This window comes from Corvus moneduloides, chromosome 20, assembly GCF_009650955.1.
Source record: "Corvus moneduloides isolate bCorMon1 chromosome 20, bCorMon1.pri, whole genome shotgun sequence".
Classification (NCBI taxonomy): domain Eukaryota; kingdom Metazoa; phylum Chordata; class Aves; order Passeriformes; family Corvidae; genus Corvus; species Corvus moneduloides.
Genome location: NC_045495.1, coordinates 10608442 through 10631602, shown reverse-complemented (window position 1 = coordinate 10631602; position 23161 = coordinate 10608442). Strand labels below are relative to the sequence as shown.

The 23161-nt window shown below is 55.2% G+C and overlaps 2 protein-coding genes and 1 long non-coding RNA gene across 5 annotated transcripts in view; 1 reads left to right on the top strand and 2 right to left on the bottom strand.

Moving 5' to 3' along the window:
• The window catches only part of MTMR4 (myotubularin related protein 4), a 57268-nt gene extending 41832 nt beyond the window's left edge, over window positions 1–15436 (bottom strand). Inside the window, exon 1 of the mRNA XM_032129790.1 lies at window positions 15362–15436. The gene's annotated coding sequence lies outside the window, so the exon portion shown is untranslated. The remainder of the gene's footprint in view (window positions 1–15361) is intronic.
• A 320-nt stretch (window positions 15437–15756) lies between these two features.
• On the top strand, window positions 15757–18906 carry LOC116454125. 2 transcript variants are annotated; one of them, XR_004244014.1, is made up of 3 exons: window positions 15757–17062; window positions 17329–17426; window positions 18558–18906. It is a non-coding gene; the product is annotated as an uncharacterized LOC116454125 (long non-coding RNA). The 2 variants fall into 2 exon arrangements; XR_004244015.1 differs by having other exon boundaries at window positions 18555–18906.
• A 1247-nt stretch (window positions 18907–20153) lies between these two features.
• On the bottom strand, window positions 20154–22336 carry ABHD11 (abhydrolase domain containing 11). 2 transcript variants are annotated; one of them, XM_032130253.1, is made up of 5 exons: window positions 22094–22336; window positions 21822–21995; window positions 21225–21395; window positions 20938–21119; window positions 20154–20656 (listed from the first exon to the last, which is right to left on the bottom strand). In XM_032130253.1, exons 2-5 carry the CDS (start codon window positions 21942–21944, stop codon window positions 20518–20520), a joined length of 615 nt encoding a protein of 204 aa, XP_031986144.1. In that variant the 5' UTR covers window positions 21945–21995; window positions 22094–22336; the 3' UTR covers window positions 20154–20517. The 2 variants fall into 2 exon arrangements, with proteins under 2 accessions (XP_031986144.1, XP_031986143.1); XM_032130252.1 differs by having other exon boundaries at window positions 21822–21999; window positions 22094–22260.
• Between the last annotated feature and the right edge of the window lie 825 nt (window positions 22337–23161).

Genomic DNA, 23161 nt, shown 5'->3' with positions numbered 1-23161 from the left:
CATAGCAGTGATGGCAGAGGCGACAGATTGGTGGCACTTCTGTCCCCAGCACTGCTGGGACCATGGCTACAACTGCCAGAGCTCAGCCAGCACACTTGGAGCAGGAAGACCAATCCCATGTACTGATCCAAAGCAAAACCAGCTCACCTATGCAGCTTAAAAACCCGAAGATAATAAAAGAATTCTTCAATATACTGCACTATTTATGCAAAGTATCAGTCCCTGAAAAGGACAGATCTCAAACCAATTACTGGTAGATGAAGTTTCAGAATGGAATAAATTCCATCAAGCTTATGGGAAAAGTTGTCCTTTTTGTTGCTTGGAGTATTTAAAACTTCATTAAATGGTTGTTTTTAGTCCAGGTCTGAATACATGAATCTCCACAGGCTCTGGGTGAGCAGAGCTGCCCTCGGTGCCCTCGGCACACCCCAACCTCCAGTTGCTCTTCCCAGGACCAGGGGCTCAGGGTCACAGACTGAGTCTCATGTTCAAAGTTATCCTACCTGGGAGATGTGGGGAGGGCAAGAGGAGTTACCCCAGGGGAGGGGGCCACCTGCCATGGCACTGCATGGCCCGCCCTGAGTCCCAGGGGATGGTCCCAGGCCAACACAGAGCAAGGCACAGCCATGGCCTCGCTCAGCCCTGGCACAGAACCACATCCCACCCTGCCTCACCCACAGCCACCAGGAGAAGGTCACAGCTTGCAAACCCTTCCTGGTCATCCAACTGAAGAGTCAGGTCATGATTAAAGTATCTTGAAAGCATTTCATATTTAAAAGCAATCGTGACCTCTTTGAAGGCTGATGAGGCTCCAGTTGCATTCCAGGTGGGAACAGCTAGGTTTCAAATGTGGGATTGTTCCCAAGAGCTCAGGCCAGGACACATCAGTCAGCTCTCTGCAGGACTGCAGGGTTCAGGGAAAGCTGCCATAGCCAGGAATGCTCCTGACTGCACCATTCTACAGGAGAAAAGCCCTCAAAAACACACCCACATGTGGCCAGTGCTGGGCTGGTCCTCGTGCCCATTCCCAGGGCAAGCCCATACAGCTGTACAGGGAGGATGCTGGAGGCTGGGATCAGCCACGGAGGGACACAGGGAACACAGGGACAGATTATCCAGGCCTGTAACTGACAGCCAGGCACAGGGGGAGAGGGACAGAATATGCCTGTGCCAGCTGCAAAGGAGAGCTGGGGATGCATGTGAGGATAAGGTTACACAGAGCAACAGGACAGAAACCAGAGCCCTGCTGGGACAGCAAATGCCCAAGGAAATGCAGGAGGAGCAGCAGAGCAAAGGAGAGAATGGGCAGAGTGAGTTCAGGGTTTCAGGAGCACAACTGCCACAGAGTCAAACCTTCCAAATGGTGAAGGAGGGGAGAATAACATGGAGATTTTGCCAAGCTCAGGGTTTTTGCAGCAGCAGTTCCAGGCTGAGGAGATGAGGGACTTCACTTTGACTGGGCTGTGTCCAAGGGACTTATCCTGGAAGTGGGGAAAAAAAATTAGGCACAGGAGGTGAGTAGGAGCAGAGGTGAGCTTTGCTTTTAACAGGGCGGAAAGTACATGGCACGGGGAAAGACTGAGAGGCAGGTGAGAAACTGAGCAAGGGGGGAAGAGGAATAGTGCAACAGGGAGGAACAGACAGCACAGAGGCAGAGAGGAGAGGACAAACCGGAGGAGAACTTGTGCCTGGTACAGGGAAAGGAGCAGAGTGCCAGAAGGAATGCAGAGAGGCAGGAGGGGATGCTGACACTGTATTTTGTCCTTTCCCCTCTAAAGAAACAAGGTCCTCTGCAGTAAAAAAAGAAGAGGAAAGAAGGCTGGAGAAATCAGAGGTGTGCCTGGAGCAGCCACAGGCTTAATACCCAATACAAGCAAAGCTCTGGTTTGGCAAAGTCCAGAGCAGCTCTGCCACAAGCCCTGAGCCCGCACGGCTGTGGGCAGGCCCAGACCCCAGAGCTGCCCTGGATGCACCACTGCCAAAAGGGAGAGCAAACAGGAGAAATTTTGGAAAAGGAAATATGTGAGAGGAGAGACGGGCTGGGGATCACAGAGCTTGGGAAGAGCAGTGCAGACCTGGGGCAGAGCTGCTGGTGGGAACAGGGGCCACTGAGCTGAGCAGGGGTCACCGGGGCAGGAGCAGCACTGGGGTACAGGCAGCTTGGGGGTTCGTGCTGCTGAACAGTGTAGAAATGAGGCCTGCTGCGGGTGGAAGGAACAGTGGAAGCCACAGACGGAAGGATGCAGGAATGTAGAATAGGGTGTGGAGAGAGCTGGGGGGGGGGGAAACAGGCAAACAAGACCTGAGCCTGGGGGAGGAAAACACCACCAGAATTCAAAAAATGCTGAACTCGATAGGCTGGGCCAGGGATGCACCTGGAGCCAAGACCTGCCAGCCACCTCTGTGTCGGGCTCAGGGGACAGCTTTGCCTGGGGACTAAAAAAGCAGTCTAATGACAACTTGTTTTGCAGAAGAGTGAAGAAACAGGGGAGGGGGAGATCCTTATGGTGCATCCAAGCTGCAGGACCATGTCCCCAGCGGCATTTTGTCTGTCCCATCCTTTCCTCTGCCACATCTTGCTCAGCCAGGAGTCAGGAGAGATGGATCCACAGAGGAGCCAGAAAACAGCTTATATCACTTGCAAGATGGAACAAAATGATCTTTAAGGTCTCTTTCAACTCAGGCATTCTGTGATTCTGTGAGATGGGGGTACACAGGCAGATTCTGACAGACCCCAGCTGGAGGGTCCAGCAGTGTCACCCAGATGCCATCAAGGTGTACGGGATAATGAGGGAAGAGAGCAGAGCTCCGCCCTTTGCCAGACCCCTAACAAGCACTGCTATCCATCTCTGCAATGATTTTAAGCCTAATTAATTTCAGCTGCCTGCCTGCCTGCCAGCTGACTCTGCTCTTTCCATTAATGACAGTGAAATCGGAGTTTCAAGGGGAACACAGTGATGGTGAAGGAAGCAGAGCTCGGACCAGGCAGGAGTTTCCCAGCTCATCTCCCCTCTCCTCCCAGGGCTGTGGCTCTGGTGGCACGGGGCTGGGGCAGCCGGTGGCACCAGGTGGCAGCAGCACCCCGGGGATGGTCCCCTGCCAGGTCAGCGTCTGCCTCCTCTCCTCCTCCATGTTCCGAAGCCGCCAACAGGAGCGGGGACAGGAGCGGGGCCTGGCGGAGGCGCTGCCATCATTCCCCATCCCTGCCAGCCCGAGGCAGCCGCAGAGAGGGACATGGAGGATCCACGGACCGAGAGAGCCCTGCTGCCCCCGTGCCATGCCCACCCTCCAGGCCTTTCATCCCAAGCTGGCAGAGAAGGAATTCAAAGCAAGGCTCCAAGCTGAACTCCATAACCATCGGACTGACACAGACAGGAAGCACAGCTTTGGCAAACATTTCCAAAGTTCCCTGTAACTCCAGCCTGTTGTTCTCCAGCTTTGTTTGCTTTTCTTTAAAAAGGCAGTTGGGACATTTCAAGTCACAATTAAGCCTTTATTCAAGTACACACAATTGCCTGGTCCCTACCCAAAGCAGTGCAGATGGACCCATCCCAGCTGCAGTCCAGGCTCCTGCCGGTTCCTGGGGGCCCTGCAGCTCCGGAGGGAGGGATGTGTGGGCGCTGGGCTCCCTCTCATGCTGCCCTGGCAGCCCTGGTGCCTCCCTCCGCACCGGGCACTGACTTCAACTCAGTCTCAGGAAGGCAGCAGCTTCAAGGAAACAGTGCTTGCACTGCTGAGGTCACATCCCAAGTCTCCAGGCCGGAGAAGTGCTGTCTAAACTGGTCTCTGTGCAAACACTCCATTCTCGTTATGCACCAGGAGAACTCACCTTTAACTCCCATCAACTCGGGGAGTCTCTGACGCCAGTTTTTTCTGAAAGGCAATCTTTGTGACTGCAGAAAAAACCTGAGAGATGTGACCCAAATGCACCAGAAGGCCCTGAAATCCAAAGATAAAGTCCTGAAGTGTGCTACTTCCCCTCTCCACCCCACTACAGCTTTTCCCAGCCAAGCTCAGGGCTTTCCCAAGCACCCATGTCCTGGCACTCAACATGTGGGTATTTTAAAATAATTTCAACCAAACAGCAGCAACACAACTTCAGCCCTGTTGTTATTACAAATATAACTATTATTCTTTTACACAGGTGCATAAACATACCCATGTGGTATTACTTTAGGAGTCCTAAGGTTTCTGAGGCATGTTCCTGTAGCCAGAGGACAGGGTGGATGGGGGGAACTATAGCCCTTGGTAAAGGGCAGCCAGGACACCTTGGGCATCTAAAGTGGTGCCTGCCTGCAAGGATCTGGAATCTCTCCTGGGGCAGAGAGTCAATAGAAACAGTGTCTGAAAGCAAAAAATACTGCTGTTATTCCAGGTGATCACATGCCCTGTAACTGTCCTGTAACACTACTGGGGTTCACAGCCGTGCGACAGCCACAGTTCCAGCTCCGGCTGAGGCTCCTCACCTCTGGAACCACGTGCTGCTGGCTGGAGGCAGACCCCAGGCCAGAGCTCAAGTGCCACTATATTCACCACTGGCAAAATTTCTAGGAGAGCCTGTTTTTTCCAAGGGTAGTTTTCTTCCATGGGAATAAAATGAAGCGTCTTTTAGTAACCCACATAAAAGCATGCATGTGAGAAAGCTACGACCGAAACCACCAGCAGGTTTGAGAGGACAAGGAAGCACCAGGATTTATTCTCTTGACTCACCCAAACCAAGCCCAGTTTCCCCAGCAGCCTCTTCACAAGCGACGAGGAGGATCTCGTGCCAGGCCCTGCAGCACTGACCCTTCAAACGTGGCTGGGAACACACGGCTCTGCTGAACGCTCCTCCCCGCTCCTGGGGGAAAGCCAGGTCCTCTCCAAAACTTGCAATAATTGTGCCATCATCACATTAAGTTCCCAGCTCCCCCCTTCACAGGAAGAACCCCTAAAACAGAGCAATGAACATTTGCTCAGGGTTTTTACCACCAAGCTACAGAAGACCACAAGAGCAGATGAAAACCCTTGAGAGCTGTAATTAATAAGTTAAGAGCTCCCTTTCGATTGCATGTCCAACCTGAGCGTGGTCAGAGCTGTTGGCTCCCACGGAAACCCTGGGTTTGCAGGTACTGTCCTGGAGATTTGTTATGTTGACTGCCTCGACATCCTCCTTCCCAAGGAACCCTCTCAGGGCTTTGTGTTGCCACTGCTGTTCTTCACAGCCAGGCAGCGAACGTGGAAACTTGCCCTTCATGAAACTTTTCTGGAGGTGGTATCCCTCCTAAAACCAAGCAATACCTCACCTAGTGTTTAACAAACCCCTTTTCCCACCCCAAGCCCCCAAAGCTTAAGGGGGTTAAACCAGAGCCTTTGGTCTTTTATTTCCAGATATCTGGAGCCTTCAAAACTGGTTTGCACTTCAGCAATGGAAAATCCCATGAAGGTACTGCCTCGCACACTGACCTGCTTTCATTAGTAACCTCACCTCAAAGGATGTGGGCAGGTCAGCAAGTTCAGCTGAGCTTAAGTGCTCCCATCTCGTGCTCTCCCTAAGCACGAGCTTAACTGCTTCTAAAAACAGTGCTGCCCATGCTGGCTGCTCCAAAGGCACTCTTAGAAAGGGAAATCCCCAGCCAATCGATAACAAGGGAAGAGAAGGCAACTTGATATATATAGCAAGTCCCCAGCTTATCTAGCAGCAAGAGCTGCTCAAATTCACACACACTGTCCCTTCCCTGCTGGCAGCTTCCAACAGGATGAGGGATGAAGGTGGCCACATGCTGAGCTCGGTACCAAGAGGAGCCAGAGGATTTATTCTCATCTGCTGCAATTCGCACAGGGAACACAGCCTGGGATTTCTTCCGCTTAATAACTGACCATAATAAAACTCATTAAGGATCAAATTCCTACCTCTATAAGTTTTAGGACAAGACTGCAATGCATCAGACTTACTCTAACACAAAGACAAATCTCAGGAAGCACTGGGATTTTTATCATCTTTGCCCAAACACGAGGCAGTTCCCTTCCTCCTGACAGTGCATCACTGACACACACAGATGGAACCCCAGGGTCACCGAAACCAGTGGCAGCTCTATCAGCAATTCCAGCTGACTCCAGGTTTTCCCCAGCACTGTGTTTTCACTCCAGCCCACGCTGCCATGCAGGCCAGCATCCTGGGCTCCAGCCCCCCAGCTCCGGAACAGGCAGAATGGAAAGCTGGAGTCGCAGCACTCAGTGAGACATCCCACTTCCCAGCTTCTATCGCTCCAGTATCAGCCCTTTTCTGTGGGATTTTGGGGGGTGGGAGGAAGCAGGAGCGGCAGCACAAGGGCAGTGGGATCCCACCTGCTGGGCTGCTGCTCCCCAGGGAATTCCAACAGAGGAACCGGCTGCTCATTCCGGCTTCAGTTTTGAGTACTTCATCATTAGTAAAACATGCTGAAAATGTGACTTCCTGTGCCACGAGACCTATTGAACCTTTTCACAGAACTCTAAGGAACTTCCTCTTATGTTTCAATAAAAGACAAGCTTACAGGAAGAACAGTTCCTCTCATACTTCTGGGAATTCCTCTAGTAAAAACAACTATTGAGGAAAGAACGATGCGGTGGAACAAAGAGAGGGAGGTGGGAGATTCGCTTGTCACTAAGTCTGTGGTTTATTATAAAACAAAACTATGAATCCACTTTACAGAACAGAACCACTTTTACTTCCTCTTTTGCCTCATTTAGCAATGGCAACAAAAGCTCTGCAGAGTTTCCTAATGAGCCAGATCTGCACAGAACCTCTGCACTCAAGAGTTTCACATTAAAAAATAATCTCAATTTGGTCTCCTTGCTGAACAAAACAGGCTCTGTCTAGGATCATCTTATCCAGCATCCAAAGGTGCTTAGCTACCCACTTTCATTTGGAAATGCAGACATGAGGCAGCAGAGAGGGATCCATCTGCTCACTGGCATACTGGGAAGAGTGGCACTCCCTGGAGAGTCCCCATAGATTAACTTTCCAATTCCAGAAAGGGGAAAGAGCAAAGAACAGGGTAAGGAAGACAAGACCTCGTGCCAGCCCAAGGAAGTGCAAAGGACAGCAGGGAGGGGTATGAGTTGCTCGCTGGCACATCCCAGCCCTGGCAGGCACTCCCCATGGATCTGCATCCAGCCTGTGCTGGCTGCCTGCCGGTAACGTGGCATTCCCTCGGGCAGCTGCCTGCAATATGTCTCCAGGCTGCCCTATAACGAGCACAGTACCTTGGATGCTGGGAGCTACCGGCTCCCTGAGGAACGCTCAGTGGTATGAGTCAGCCACAGGCAGCAGAAAGGACGTGACCAATTCTTCAGGCCAAAGCAGGCCCGTTCATTCAGTTCTTCTGATCACGTATTATCTCAAAGTCCTGCAGAGGTTTCTCTGCAGGCCCTGCTCCTCCCTACATCCATCAAATCTCAGCCTGAGGCAGCTCCACTAATTACCCCTTCCTGCACCTTCAGCAAGCAGCAAAGCTCCTCTCCAACACGGTTCTTCGGTTCTTTGTGCTCCCAGCCAGCTGTGGGACACAAACAAAGCATCTGCTCTCCAGGGCGATAATCCCCAGTATCACCACATCACACAGAAACAGCCAGCATCCCTGTGAGTGTTTATGGCAAAGACAAACTGTGCCCAGGTCACCCCTCCAAAAGATGCTGCCCCCGAACTCCCCCCCACTGTTCTCACCAGGCACGGCGAACACCCACTCCAAGGATCCCAAGCGCCAGGAGAAGCAGAAGTGGAGCTGTCACAAAGCAAAGCTGCTGCAGCAACAGCTCTGCTCAAGGGACTGTTTCCCCTGCGGGCAGGAGCCGTTGACACGGCCCTGAGGGATGGTGCAATCCAGCAAAACTGCAGGGAACGTCTGGGACTTGCTCTTGCGTCCGCTCGGGGATTTCTGCACTCACCTCCAGTACCGGGGAATCTCCCATCACGGCCCCTTCCCTCACCACAGCACTTCTAAAGAAAAGATCCTCTATTCTTGCCATTATGTGCCCTTTAGGATGCACCACAGCTTCAATGCCCCCCAGAAAACAGGGACTTCACAGCACAAACAAGCAGTTCTCCTTGGAAATCAAGGGACTTTCTCTTCCCGTAGGCAGCTATATCCAAACATGAAAGCTCAGGGCACAGCGATAACAAACATTCAGAGGCCAGTGCAATTTCACCTGAGATTCGCCTGAGTTAAGAGGCAGCAAGGCCCTGAGCAGGGCAGCAGTGTGGGAGCTGGAGTGGGAGCAGGAAGGATGTGGTTATCCTGGGTATGATAAAACTCCCCCAATGTAGTAACAAAATTACTTTATAAAGGCACTGCACCCTTTGAGCTGTAGCATCAACCAAGGCTGGCAGTGTCAGAGCTGGCATCAGTAGTACCAAAATTCCCAATCAGCTGGTTACCAATCAGCTCAGCTAGGCTACGACTTCTTTGGGAAGAGCCACTGCTGACCTCAGCTCTTGTCCCTCTCCCTGGACAGGGTGTTATCCCTCTTTCTGCAGAAGGGAAAGGGGCAGCAGGCAGAGCCCCTGGCACTTCATGGAAACCAGGTCTAGAAGAGACGTTTCCTTGCTGCAAGCAAGACGAGAATTCTCGTTGCCCAGACTCCCTCTCACCGTATCCACTTCCCCTGGCTAGGTTTGCACACACATCCATGGTCTTGAGATATCACCTGGCTGTCAGAGGAGGTGTGTAGACACAGGGAACTTTCTTTTCCTAGAAAAATTAACTCTTGTGAAGGGGTGGATGTGAAAAGCACAAGCCAGGATTTCCTGACAGCGAAATATTAAGCATTGGCACTTTCCAGGAGCAGCAGATCTCCCCTCCACAGCAGGCAGGCAATGAAGAGCCCTGTGCAGGTGAGACAGACATTTGCAGAGGGCTGGAAACGAGAGAACCAGGCACATTGTTTAGGAGCACAAAGGATCCAAATACACAGAAGGAAAAACTGATACCCCAGAAAGAGGTGCCAGAGTTAATCCCTCTGCAGGGCTCCCAGCCATCCCACTGTCCACTGGGACTGGAGGGAAGTGGCTGCCCCAGAGCACAGCAGACAGACACTCCTCACACCAGAAGTTAGCAGCAGTTCCCCAAGTCACAAGGGCCACATCTTTTAAAAACTAAAGCAGCACTGAACTACAGCATCAAAGGAAATAAATCCCACATACAGAGGACATAAATGTCTCAGGCTGTGACAAACCCTGGAGTCATCCTGGAGGAGCACTGGAGAGGGAATGTGTGGCCGACAAGGGTCCAGACCTACCCAAGGGCACAGGAAAGCTGACAAGAGGACACAAACCATGAACTGTACTTCAGCACAGCCAGAGGAAAGTTTAACACCTGGGTCACTGGGAATGTACTGCAGACACAGCCTCCTCAGTGGTACATAAAGCAGCTTGAAAAAAATCTCTGGTGTTTCCAGAGGAGCTCACTGACTCCCACTTTGCTGTGTTTCTTCCCACCAACCCCCCAAATACCTCACAGCTGTTCTTTCCCCATCCAAACACAGGCTCTGTCCTGGCACACACAGGCTGCTCTGTCCCACATCCAACTTCTGCCTCCCCAGGCCTCGTGCCTGAAGAGACTCATTTCCACTGCCCCAGGCTTGACCTCCAGGGCAGCACAGGCTTTTTGGCCTGTGCCCAGATGCCATGGGCTTGCCCCCAAGTTTTCAGCAAGAACAGAACATTTTAGCCTTTGGGAAGTTCAGTCTGCTATTTGGGAAGGAAGGCAGAAGTGCGTCTGACATGGGGGCAGCTGCAGCCCTGACCTGGGGGAGGTAGGAAGGGGGTGCTGTCTGGCTGGAAAGCAGAAGTGAGTATAAGCCCAAACGATGCTGACTGGGATGAGAAGCAACAACTCTAGGGCTCCTCACATCCTCTTAAAACTCCTTCTGAGCACCCTGGGTCACAAGGAGCCCGCAGGGTGATGAAGCTGCCAGGTGGTGCTGGCAGCCAAGCTGAGCTGCAGGAAGCATGGGCATGACCCAGGCTCTGGGCTGGCAGCCAGCCAGGCTCTCCCAGGGTACCCTCGGTGAGACTTTCTCCAAACTGGGTGCAGGTGCCTCATAAACGAGTTACTAAACAGGACAACGGCTGCTCTCATTCCCATTAGAACAGTGAAACAGATCCCACCTGGCTCTGTCACACTGGTGGCCCTGAGTGCTACATGCCAGTCATGCTCCTGCAATAAGGAGACTTCCGCCGAGTCCTTTGAAAGACTAAAAAAAAAAAAAAATTTATTATGAATCCAGGCAGCACAGTTGAAACAACAGAGACAACTGAATAGAATCATGCTGGATTGCCACAAGGCACTCATCCACTCAGGGGAAGCTGTCTACTTCAACAAGTTTCTACAATAAAACAAACCAACAAAACCCTCTGAAGCTTCCAGAAGGAACAATGCAAACTGCAGCCCTCGCTCGCTCGGAGCAGTCCTCGGCTTCAGCAGGGACCATCAGAGAAAGGCTGGCAGAGCCTAAGCAATTGAACTGACTGTAGAGCAGAAATGCTTTGAGGGTCCTTACCATAAAGCTGTCACTCACAGGCAGTGCCATGTCCAAGCACGTTCTGAGAACAATTCCACAATTTCATTTTTCAGCGAAGAACTGGTCAGGTTGGAAAAGGAACAAGGACTCTGCTTCCCAGCCAGTGCTGTTCAGACAGCATGAAACGGCAGAAAGCTGAGCTCCAGAGAATACCCCACTGCAATTCTGGGCTTAAGTTCAGCTACAAGACTTTGCCCCCGAGCAGATAAATTGTGAGCCGTGTCTACCTCTGTCCCTGCTGCCAGCACAGGCTCCTCCAAAGCGGGGAGGAGCTGACAGTGGTCAGCAACCTCAGCAAGAGTCACCATACAGACTGAGGAACCCAATATGTCACCTGTACTTTGCTATCAGAACATTCCCACCGATCTTATTTTTAGCAAACCCTGTTCCAAAGGCTTAGGAAAACCTCAGTCCTAACTACCATCCTTCCTGTGAGCACTGTGTGCATCTCTGCGGTGCGATCACACCCGCACCCTTGCAAGAGACACCGCAGTGTTTCTGTCCCCCCGGAAAATAATTGTTGGCAAAAGCAAAACTCCGACCTTCCCGGGTGTGCAGGGCCTGAGATCAGCTGTAGCACACACGCTGCTGAGCAAACACTCCACCTAGAAGTTAAGTAATAGGATCCACGAGGGAAGGCAGATCAGGAATGCTCTCCATCAGAGACTGAAGGGAATAAAGCGCCTACAAATGCTCACAACATAAAAGGAAACCTCTGAGGCCAGAAACCTGATACATGTTGAAACAGAATATACTGACACATAACTCTCCTCTCTTGGGATAGGCCCTGGGCAGGCTTCTCCCTCTTGAAGAAGAAATTTGAGGGTATCTCTCAACTGAGAAAGAGCAACACAGACAAAGTAGTAAGTAACAACAAAGGCCTTACCACTGTTACGAGTGGGAACTGTCAGTTTAGTTCTGCTGATGCTCTGTCCCACTAAAGTTACCTCTGTCTGGAAAGGCTGAGGCTGCTCCCAGACCCACCACACACAAATCACTGCACAACGACGTTGCAAAACAAATCCCATGAAAACTATCCCCACAATTCGATTCCCACCCTGCTGGGAAGGGGCTCCTCCAGCTCCGAGGCAAACCCAGGTATGTCAGAGCGACCTGAGGCTACACTTCAAACCTCAGCACGAGGAAGGCCAAGCACGAACGAAGCTCTCTTGAGAGAGCTGTGGGGAAGCTGTGTTGGAAGGAGTCCTGACAGACCCTAAACCTTGATGTGTGTCAGACTCTCTCAGCAGCCCAGGACCGACCAAAATAGAGAGAAAGGAAGGAAGGTTGGAAGGAAATAGGTAAGGGGGAATGTGTGCAACTCAAAGAGGACTCCAAGAGCTCAGGCTTTGAGACAAGGGTGCCCCACTACCAGCACAGGCTTCCTGGCAGGAACACAGGCTCATCTCAAACACGATTCAGCACTGAACATGTTTCAGTTCCATTTCAGCTCACATTCCCAGAGAAAAGAGCCAGTTTCCCTGTGCCGTGCCAGCACATCTAGCAGCACAGTGCGCTGCTGCTGCCGGAGCCTCCCAGTCAATCCCCCCCTCGGAGGCTCTGGCTGCAAAGCCAAAGCACCTCGCACCAGGGCAGTTTCCTTCCGCGCAGAAATTCGCCATCTCAAGGGAAAGCATCCCCCTTTCCTTGGATTCAGCTCCGGGCCACAAGGTGCAGATGCAGTCGTACTCATTGCTTCAAACAGGACAGGGACCAAACCACCCTGGAAAGTAGGCCTGAGCAGGCATTTGCTATTTATAAGCTAATCATCTGATCCCTCTGGAGGGAAATCCTATCCTTTGGGGCTGTTGGGAGTGCCTGGAACTGCGGGAGCACCGGGGAGGAACAGACGGGAAGCGATTACATCGGCCGGGAGCATGCTCTAAGTGACCAGACAAAATTCCTCTCTGCTCCATCACAGCCCCAGCATCCTCCTGGAGAACAGGCCAGGGATTACGAGCAGGGATTAATCTGTTATGCTAATTTGCTAAGAGCAAAGTAATTTTTTAAATAGCTCTTATCTCCATTCATCATTATCTAAAAAGGGCCCTGATCTAGTTCAGCATAGAGTGACAAGTCTCATGGTAAGAGCCCACTTGATATCCAAAAACACATGGGAAATTGGTTGGCTGGAGCTGCCTCGGAAGGGGGAAGAGAAAGGTATGAGCTTTCATAACTGTTTGATAATTATTAATTCCTTGGGGGAGCATACCTGTCCTGGGAAGCTGAGTGTGATGTGCAAGTATGCAACACTGATTTTTTCCCTTCTGTTCACATTTCTCTCTGATAAAAATAACCTGGGTTAGATGACACTGCTGGATTTTCCTGTGAAACAATGCTCAGTCATTTCCAAAGCCACTGCACACACTCAGTGCAACCTCACATCCCCCAAAACAATCTCAGTTCTCTCTACCCTCCTTTTTCTTCACTTACCAAAGTATTACTGAGAACAACCCTCTCCCTCCACTGACAGCAGCCTCTAAAACAAACTGAGGACATAGAAGAAGAATGGAAGTAGCTCTGACTCAAACAGCACAGACTAAAACTACGTCTCTTGGAGGAGAAGGCCCAATTCCCAGAGCAATCCTCACAAACAGAGCAGACTAGAGTCATCCAGGCCTGGCACCTGCCTCCAGGTGAGCAAAGCCCAGCCAGACACAGGCACCAGGCCAAGGAAAGGCTGCTCACATCATCCCTGCGCTCCCCCAGCGCTGGGACAAGGGAGACTTTGAGAAGCCCCACGTAAACAAAAAACAAAAGCAGGCCAGTGCATATTTGGCAGATTGAGATCACAATAAAAGCTGGCACAGCAGCATTCTCCAAAGCCTCTGTGGCAAGATCTGCCCCTAAAGCTTCCCTTGATTTGGGTTTTGGGTTTGGATTTTTTTTTCTTTCAGCTTGCTACAACTAAATCTGACAGGTAAGTGACACTGTTGTTGAGACACATGGGCTGGAAGGATCCTGCCACAAAACCCACAGCAATGACACCTCTGAGGAAATGTCCCACTAAAGGCTCTCTCAGAAAAATTAAATAACCATCGCAGCCAGATAAAAAGATTCCTGAGAACACAGCAAAGGAAAGGGGAACCCAGATGTTCCAAGAAATTTATAAGCGAAACTTTTACATTTATTTCCCAGTTTACTTAGATGTCCATCTTCCAGCAAACTCCCTGAAAGTCATCACAGCCACCTCACAGACCCCCAAGCAGAGCAGACCCCCAAACTCCTGGGGCTGTGAGCCCAGCTGCTTTTATTAAAAAAAGAAAAATATGGAGCCTCCATGTAAAAGCTGGCAACCAATACAAAGTCATCACTGACTGAGGGAAGTTTCTTCTCATGCTCGCATCTCTATCACCTAAAGATACAGGTTTTGGTTTCCATGTACACATACTCTCACCAGCTAGACTGAATTCCCAGTGTCCAACCTCTGTTCTCCACAAGCAGACGCAGACTGGCCAGATCTTCTCTCAAGTTCTTGCTGGAGGAAGCAGATGGAGTTCTCTCGGCACCACATGGCAGCTTTTTTCACCTTTAATCCCACCTCATACATCTCCAAACTCTGCCCAGCTTTCCACCAGCTTTGAACCACACACAGGCACCAAACCTGGGCACAGCAGCTTTTGCACCAGTGTGGGAGCTGAGTTAACACTCCCTCTCCTCCTCCTCCTCAGTGAGGCACCGAAGACCACCTCCAGCCTGCCTGTGTTCAACATATTCATGAACCCAGGCAAAAATTCCTGCTTCCCAGGACAGAACCCACTTCTCCCTCCCCTGTTTCTCTGTTCCCATTATGGACTCTCCTGCAATTTGTTTTCTCTGGTAAAACATGCGTGGTCTCCCCAAAGTCCAGCGCCAAACTAGCCAGGCCACAGTGTCAGATTCTCATTTCCCATTTTCTAATCAGCACTCTTGAGTTGCCCATGCAGTTCCTCAGCTTTTAGCTGTCATCTTCCTTCAAGTCATTGCCAAAATCACCATCAGGATCCTTACAAGACGGTTAACATAACGTGGCCAATAATGTTCTAGGGACCCACAATTTAACACGGATTATTTGGAGTTTATCCCGCTTCAGTTAATTCAGCAGGAAAACCAAAGGCATCAGAGCAACTGCTTTAGGGAAGCCAGTGTTTACAACAGTTAGCTGAGGGGGTACTAAATAAATGTCAAACCTGCAACAACACCATCTCCACACCAAACTTCAGCCACCCGCCGTTCCAAACCAGCACAGAACCAGCTCCTACCCAACACGGAGGGGAGGCACCTGCTCCAAACACAGCCGTGTGTGGCCTTCGCGGGGCACCGGACAAACCCCACCGAGTGCGAAGAAGAACCAGCTCCGTGCCGCTACCCCGGCTCTCTGCGGCACAAGAATCTCCCACCCGCCAGGCGCTTCTAGGCGAGATCTGCACGGCCCCAGCGCGGGGGGACGGCAGAGGGAGGGAGGCGAGCCGCGCCCGCAGCCTCGGCCGGGGAAGGGCTCAGGCCCCGCGGCAGGGCCGGAGCGGGCAGGGCCGGCCCCAGCAGGAGCCCCGCGCTCCCCTCCTCGGTCTGACTGCGACCCCGCCTCCGCCCGCCGGTGACACCGCGGAACCTCCGGTGCAGCCCGGCCCGGGCCCGGCCCGCAGGGCCCCCGCCGCCTCAGCGCTGCCGCCACCGGGCGGTGCCGCCCCTCACGGACAGGCCCCGGGGAGGCCGCGCTCTTCGGGTGGCGGAGAGAAGGAGCGGGGCCGCGGCGGGCGGCGGCCCGAGGAGCGGCGCTGGGTGCCGGGGCGGCGGGAGGGCAGCGGGGGCGGGGGGTCCCGGGCAGCCCCGGTCTCACCTGTCCCGGCGGGTCCCGCCCGGCTCCGGCCGCGCCACTCCCGCCTCTGCCGCGTGCGGCTCCCGCCCGGCCCCCCCCGCCGGCCCGCGCGCCCCGGCCAATCAGCGCCCGGCACCGCCGGCGCCACCGACCAATCAGCGGAAGGAACGCGTCCCCGCCCAGCGCCACCGGCCGCCGGGCCACGCCCACCCGCGCTCCCGCCAGGCCTATCCCGTGACACGGGAGGGGGCGGCGCCCGGCGCCCGGCGGCCAATGAGAAATCACAGCGCGTCCCGCCGCAGCCAATCGGCGCCCGCGCAGCGCCTCCCCGCAGGAAAGGGCGGCGGGAATGGGGCGGGGGGGCACGGTGGGCTGTCCCGTCACGTGACCGCCCGGTGACGGGGACCCCTCAGCGCCGCGGGGCCGGCAGCGCCCGGCGGGTCCCGGAGCTGAGGGACGGCCGTCCCAGGCAGCGCCCAGGGACCAGCCCGCGGCCATCGGGGGGGTGGGGTCGCCTCCGGTGCCCCAGCCGGGGCAGGATGGCGCGGGGTCGCCGCTTCCGCGGCCTGCGGGGCCACCGGAATGGTAGAGAGATCGTGAGGCCTCCCCGTTCCACCGCCTCTCTCAGCCTCGGGCCGCTGCTGCTTCTCACTGCCTGGATGTGTCTCCCCTGGGGCTGGATGGCCTCTGCCCCCCGCCTCGTGCCTGCGTTTCCCGGTCCGTGGCGTTACTCCTACCCCTGCCATCCTCAGCCTGCCCTGCGGCACAGCCCCGCTAGTGGAGTGAGTTAGGGGGCAATCCCAGGCTTTCTCACAGCCCGGGTTTTACATTCTGCATCACAGAATAGTTGAAGCTGGAAGGGACCTGTGGGGATCACCCAGTCCAACTCCCCTGCCAAGACAGGGTGACCCAGAGCAGGTGACAGGAACGCGTCCGGGTGGGTTCGGAATGTGCCCGGAGCGGGAGACTCCACGCCTCCCTGGGCAGCTGCTCCCGTGCTCCCAGCTGCCAGGATGAGATGCTGCTGCCCGAGACGGTGTCTCCCTGCATCCCCTGGAAAGGATGAGCTGAGCCCAGCCCCAGACAGGTCTGGAGGGTTTGGGGGTGTGGATAAAGGGATGTTGGTCCTCGACAGAGGACAACCATCCCTGCCTGGTGCCAGCTGCGAGTGGAGCTGTCCCGGGCCTGGCTCTCAGAGGTGCAGGAGGGAGCTTCCTCCTCGTCCCGTGGATGCTGAATCTTTGCAATTGCATTGCTTCGGGCGATTTCTCTGGGAAAAATGTGTGGGAAATGGGGAGGTGGGTGATGGAAAGCCGCTGGGCTGGAAAATTAAGGAGGGGGCAACACCCTGGGTTGGCAGTAGGGCAGGGGGAGCAGGTAGAGAGGTGATGGGGAGGAGGGAGCACCTGGAGGGAGTGGTGGGGCAGCTGGAGCTATGGCATGGGGCAGATGGTGCCATCCTGAAGAGGAGCTCCTCCAGAATGTGCAGGAAGAGTTTGTGGAGCATGTGAGCAACCCTCTGATCTCTGGGATGCTGGACAGCCTGCTGACCCACTGGATTCTAAGACTCAGTGAGGTGGAAGAGGTGCAGGATCAATGCAGGATGCACGTGGATAAGCCTTGACTCCTCATAAACATTGTGCTCCAGAAGGGCACCAAGGCCAGCCAGATCTTCACTGACAGCCTCAGGATGGTGGAGCAGCTGGGTCTGAGCTGACTCAGGTGAGAGATGAAGGGCCGTGGTCTGCTCCTGGCCAGAGCCTCCACTGGGATGCTGGAGCAGGGTCCAGCCCTGGGGAGCGTCCAGGGCTCAAAGGCAAGGAGCAGTTGGGTATCACTGCTCTGAGACCCCCTTGCCACCCTGTGATGACAGAGCTTTTGGGGGTGACTGTCCCCTGTGGGGCTGAACAGGGGCCCCCAAGGGCCCTGCAACAGCTCCTCTTGCTGCAGGCGCTTCCCAGTGTAACTGAGGAGCTTTCTGCTTGCAGGGTCGTCTGCTGTGCCACTGGCCCTTCCTGACGCTGAGGTACCCCCGTTGCCCTCGTTGGTATCCAGGGCCAGCAGCGGATCCGGCAGTGCTCCCTGAGTGAGTACTGCGGCATCAGGGACAGAGAGGGAGCCCACGTGCTGTGGCAGAGTAGACGAGAGGAGGGCAGGAGCATAGCCCAGCCACCCTGATGGAGCAGGCAGGGGCGTGCTGAGGGGAGCCAGGGGCTTGCCGACCAAGGAGCAGGGCAGGAGGCCACAGAATCACACAACCAATTAGATTGGAACAGACCTTTGAGATCATTGAGTCCAACCTTAACTGCAGGGAACCCCACCGCCAGGGTACACAGCTGTTCAGGACACCTGCAGATCCCTCTAAGCAGCACCAGGGCCAGAGCTTTGTCACCTCCTTCCCTGGAGCCTCTCTGGAGGCGGGGCTCTGCCTGCACTCCTCCTGCCAATTCTACTTCCCCCGCTAACCACCGCGGTGGAAATTGCCTTCTCCTGCTGGGTCTCAGATGGCTCCAGGCCATGCCAGCGTGGCAGCTGGGAGGAGAGCAGAGCCTTGAAGAAAATATTCGTATCACTTGTGTCTTCCCTGGGATGCCCTGTCCTTTTTCCACGCTGTTGGTCAGATGGGCCAAACAGAATGATCTTGGAGAAGGTGCCCCAGTCTCCAGGCCTGGCACCCAGCATTAATCACTGCTGCAGTGAGGGACACCAGTGAAGTCACACTTGACGTCTTCTGTCTCCCCAGATACCACATCCTGCAGGTCATCAACAGGCTCCATTTCTACCCAATGCCTGACAGAGCAGTTTTGAAACCATGCCTGCAACAGCCACATAGAGGTCTTCCTAAAGGCGGGGTTTGTGGTTAACTGCAGCTGTGCCAAGGGTCAGAAATCCTGCTTGGAGCAGAGCTCAGGCTGGGAGAGGTCATTTTTTGGCAGGCCCCTTGGGAGGGAGCAGGTTGTCAGAAAGGGGTCTGGTTTTGCCTGGGGCGTCAGCTGGATCTCTGGAGGCATCAGCACCCTGACACCACGGGCACAGAGCCCAGCGTGTTGGTGCAGCCCATGGCATCCCTCGTGCCACCAGACACATGCCTGGATGTGCCCCTGGGATGTTTCTTGATTCCCTGCACCCTTCCCGTGCAGGAAACAGAGCTGCACTCATTTCTCCCTGCTATCTCTCACCCTAGGTCCGACAGTGCTTCCCTATGTTCCCTCAGCAGATGCCATCACAAGAGTGGACTACAACGTTCTGGAAGCTCTGCCTCTTCTCAGGCCACTGATGCCCTGCCATGGTGACACTCTTGACCTTGCATCTCGTGGCAGCCTTTTGTCTGTGCCCCAAACCTGGTACCTGGCCAGCAGGAAGGAGTGGGGAGAAATCCCCCGCTGATCCTGGGCTCCAGAGCTCGTGGCTCGGTCCAAAGGTCTTGTGTGCTGATAGCTGGGGCCAGACCCCACCCCCAGCTGGCTGGTGGCACCCAAGGAACTCATTTCAGTAGCCAGTGACTCTGGAGCTTATTGGTCTGATGTTCTTCACATGAAACAAATAATACACAGAGAGCAAAAGTGTGTGAATTTGAGGGTGATATAGCAGAAAGCTCAAGGCCAGTGCAGCCCAGCTCCTGAGAGATGCACTGTATCAGGAACGGAAAGGAAAGGAAAGGAAAGGAAAGGAAAGGAAAAAGGAAAGGAAAAAGGAAAGGAAAGGAAAAAGGAAAGGAAAAAGGAAAGGAAAAAGGAAAGGAAAAAGGAAAGGAAAAAGGAAAGGAAAGGAAAAAGGAAAGTAAAGGAAAGGAAAGGAAAGGAAAGGAAAGGAAAGGAAAAAGGAAAGGAAAAAGGAAAGGAAAAAGGAAAGGAAAAAGGAAAGGAAAAAGGAAAGGAAAGGGGAAAGGAAAGGAAAAAGGAAAGGAAAAAGGAAAGGAAAAAGGAAAGGAAAGGAAAGGAAAGGGGAAAGGAAAGGAAAAAGGAAAGGAAAAAGGAAAGGAAAGGAAAAAGGAAAGGAAAGGAAAAAGGAAAGGAAAGGAAGGGAAAAAGGAAAGGAAAGGAAAAAGGAAAGGAAAGGAAAAAGGAAAGGAAAGGAAAAAGGAAAGGAAAGGACAAGGGGAAGAGACAAGAACAGCTCTGCAGAAACACAACAAATCTCCAAAGCAGTCCCTGGTGCCCACTCTGCCAGGCAACTACAGCCAGACCTAGAATAAAATATCCTGAGTCTCCTGCCCTCCCTCCCTTTTGGGGCCTCTAAATAACCCCAAATTAAGCAAACTCATCCCAGGGAGCAGCAGAAGCAGAGATGGTTAGTGTCTCTATTGTCCCCACACAAAGCGTATCCCCAGCTGTGACAGAGATGATCTGTCACCCCCCTAGTCACTTCTGCCCTGTCCCCGGATTTCCCAGTTGTCCAATAAAGGGATTTTTGCAGCAGACACCCTGCTCCTCTGCCTCCAACCCGTGGTGTGTGGGCGTTATGCTGCCGCGGGAGGACGCAAAGCAGGTGGGAGGGGAGAAATTGTCAGGAGCTCAGGGACAAAGGGACACCTGTCTTTGGGACAGGCTGGGCAGACACACGCCTTGCTCAGGAGGCAGATTCCCCCACACCTCAATCCTTATACTGCCCCAGGCATAGAGCAAGGATGCAAGTCCCCCTGGGAGCCAAGAAAGATCCTCAAACCTGTGTCTCACGTGCACTGCTTCCACAGCTTGTCACCTTAGGGCCCAGTCCAGCTGTCACCTCCCACCAGCAGCCCTGCTGGCAAGTGAGAACCCCTTCCTGTGCCCCCCGCACATGCCCTGCCCTCCATGGCCACGTCCAGTTCCTGTTATGCCTTTGCATGGATTCAGCTTTATTGCACATTCTGCAGATCCATGGAAGGCTCTGGCAGCAGGAAAACGAGAGGGGTCTCCTGCCCCCTCCATGTGCCTGACTCTCCTGTGCAGGTAGGACAGTGTCCTGAGCCAGTGCCGCCCCGTGTCCCTGCGAGGTGGCAGGTCCCAGCAGGATGCAGGTGCGTCTCTGCTCTGGCTGCAGGAGAACCAGGATGGGAGAAGGTCTTGCAGGCAGAATCAGACTGCAGTGAGGGCAACCAGGCCCAGCTGAGCCCATCCTCAGAACCTCAGCCCTGCGTCACTGCCCAGAGCTCCTCAGGACCCACACGGTCCTTGCTGAAACCCTGGTCCTCAGTGCTACAGCTGTGGCAGGAAATTGAGGACAGCAGTGATGAATTCTTCAAATTTATCCTGATGGACTATGTGGCCTGCACCTTTAATGTACTGGATCTCTGCCTTGGGGAAGAGGCGTTGGATCTCTGGGTAGTCTCTGGAGCTGCAGGACAAGGGAACACACCATGATCAGAGGTCCCTCCTGGTGTCTTCCCTCACCTCCCCAAGCAGAGGGTGATCCCGGGTATGGCTCCTTCCCTGCTAGGAAAGCCCAGGGGGGCCCCCAGGTTCCCCCTTGCTCCAGTGTGTGGGTGTCACTGGCGGCTGGAGGCACAGCCCTTGCTCAGGACCCTCCGCATCCCAGGGGGGGAATTCCCCTCCCACCCTTGGCAGCTGCAAAGAGCACAAGAGGTCAGACCTGGAACCACTTCTCTCCAGTCTCACCTGATATAGGGTGAGTCGGACCCTCCCAAGAAGAGTGCAGGACCAGGATATGGCTTGTGGAAAACAGGGAAGTTCATGATGTCTGCCAGGTGCCGGGAAATAGCCTCCAGGTTCACCCGCCACACGTAGCGGCCCTCCACCTCCACCAGGTTGGTGAGGAGGAACTGTCTCAGCTGTGGGAGCTGTCACGGAAGGGGATCATGCGCTCTTCAGTAAGAGCAACAAAGCAGGATGCCCTGGCACCCTCCATCCTCCCGTCTACCCCCATCTCCCACAGGATTTCCTACCTTGACCACGGGCTGCAGCTGGTCGTCAGCCAGCTGGCGTGCTGCCGAGCGGGACAGCCCCACTGGGACCTTCACTTCCTTCATGGCCGAGATGTAGGCGGAGAATTCGGACACGGGGGCGGTTGAGCCAGGACTGATGTCTACGGAGATGAGGCGCTCCACCAGGTCTGGCTAGAGACACAAGCAGGGCAGATCAGATGCCAGGATCTCCCAAGATCTCCCCAGAGGGAGTGGGGACAGGGCTCTGCTCCCAGTCTGATTCTCTGGAGGCTCTTAGCTCCATCCTGCCTCAGCAGAGACCTCCACATGCCCTTCCCAGAGTCCTTGTGCTTGGCAGAGATCTCCAAGCTCCCCTGCAATCGGTGCTGCAGGGACAGGGCAGAGCATGGGCTGGTGGACACAGATTTACTCCTGCTCCCACAGCCTGGCTTACAGCTCTGTGTGGGACAGCACCCACCCTGATACAGACAAGTCCCTCTGGAGCTGGGGGCAAGGCTGGCACCGGTGAACAGCCTCCGAAGGTGCCACCCCCTCCCTAAAGCTCCCCCTGGAACTTCCTGAGCCTGTGACCCCACTCCCATCCCCGTGCCTGCCGACCCGCTGCAAGGCCAGCGTCATGGCCGTCTTGCCCCCCATGCTGTGTCCCACGAGGATGCACTTGTTGATTCCCAGGCGGCTCAGGAGGTGCTGCACGTCCAGGCTCATTGCTTCATATGTCATCACAGGGCTGTGGGGGCTGCTGCCATGGTTCCGGGCATCCACTGTCAGCACCTGCCTGGGCAGGGGCACCGTGTCACCCCAGGCACTGCCCACCATGACCCTGCACTGCTCCCTGGGTGCTGCTCCTCCCCACACCCCCTGGGTCTCACCTTGCCGCTACCACGGCGTACCAGTGTCTTGGCCACCGTCTGGAAGTTGCCATGGCTGCCAAAGAGCCCGTGGAGCAGGACAAGGGGTGGCCGGTCCCTGCGACCCTCCACCTCCACGTGGGCCAGGGGCACTGCACTGCAGGGAGAGAGGGGCACGGGGTATGGCCAGAGCGGTGGGGGGGAAGTGAGCCCTGCCCCTCTGCCCAGCCCTGGTGAGGCACATTTGGAGTGTTGTGTGCAGTCCTGGGCTCCTCAGGAAAAGGGAGACATGGAGCTCCTGGAGCAGGGCCGGCGCCGGCTGTGAGGATGAGGAGGGCCTGGAGCATCTCCGTGCCCAGGACAGGCTGAGGGAGCCGGGGCTGCTCAGCCTCGAGAGGAGCCCCAGCTGAGAGGGGCCCTCAGCCCTGGCTGTCCCTGGCTGCAGGGAGGGCTCAGGGCAGGGCCCAGGCTCTGCTCCGGGGCCCGGCAGCGGCACCAGAGCACCGGGCAGGGCCTGAGCCCAGCAATTGCCCTGCACAGGAGGCAGAACTGCTGCCCTGGGCAGGGCCCAGCCCTGAACAGGCTGCCCAGGGAGGGGCTGGAGTCTCCCTCAACGGGGATATTGCAGAGCCCTCTGGGCACAATCCTGTGCCCTGTGCTCTGGGATGGCCCTGCCTGAGCAGGGAGGTGGCACCAGGGACCCTCTGGGGTCCCCTCCAGCCTGGCCCATTCCGAGGGAGCGCGGCCACGGCCGGGCCAAGGGCACGGTGGGGAACGGGGGGGCGTGGCCACAGCCGGAGAAGGGCGTGGTCACTGGGGGCGTGGTCACAACCGCCCCGCCGCCGGCACGGGGCAGCGCGACCGGAAGGCGGGGCTTGCGGGAGGCGTGGCCAGCCTCGTGGGACGGACACGCCCCTTCTCGCAGTATCCCCCCCGGGACCCTTCCCGGTTCCGGTACCGCTCCCGCCGCGCCCGCCCCCGCCCCGCGCAAGGCCGGGCCCTTACGTGCCCACGGAGCGGGCGGCGGCGGCGGCGGGCGGCGGGCGGGAGCGCGGGCGGGGCGGCGGGGCGGGGGCGCGGGGCAGCCGG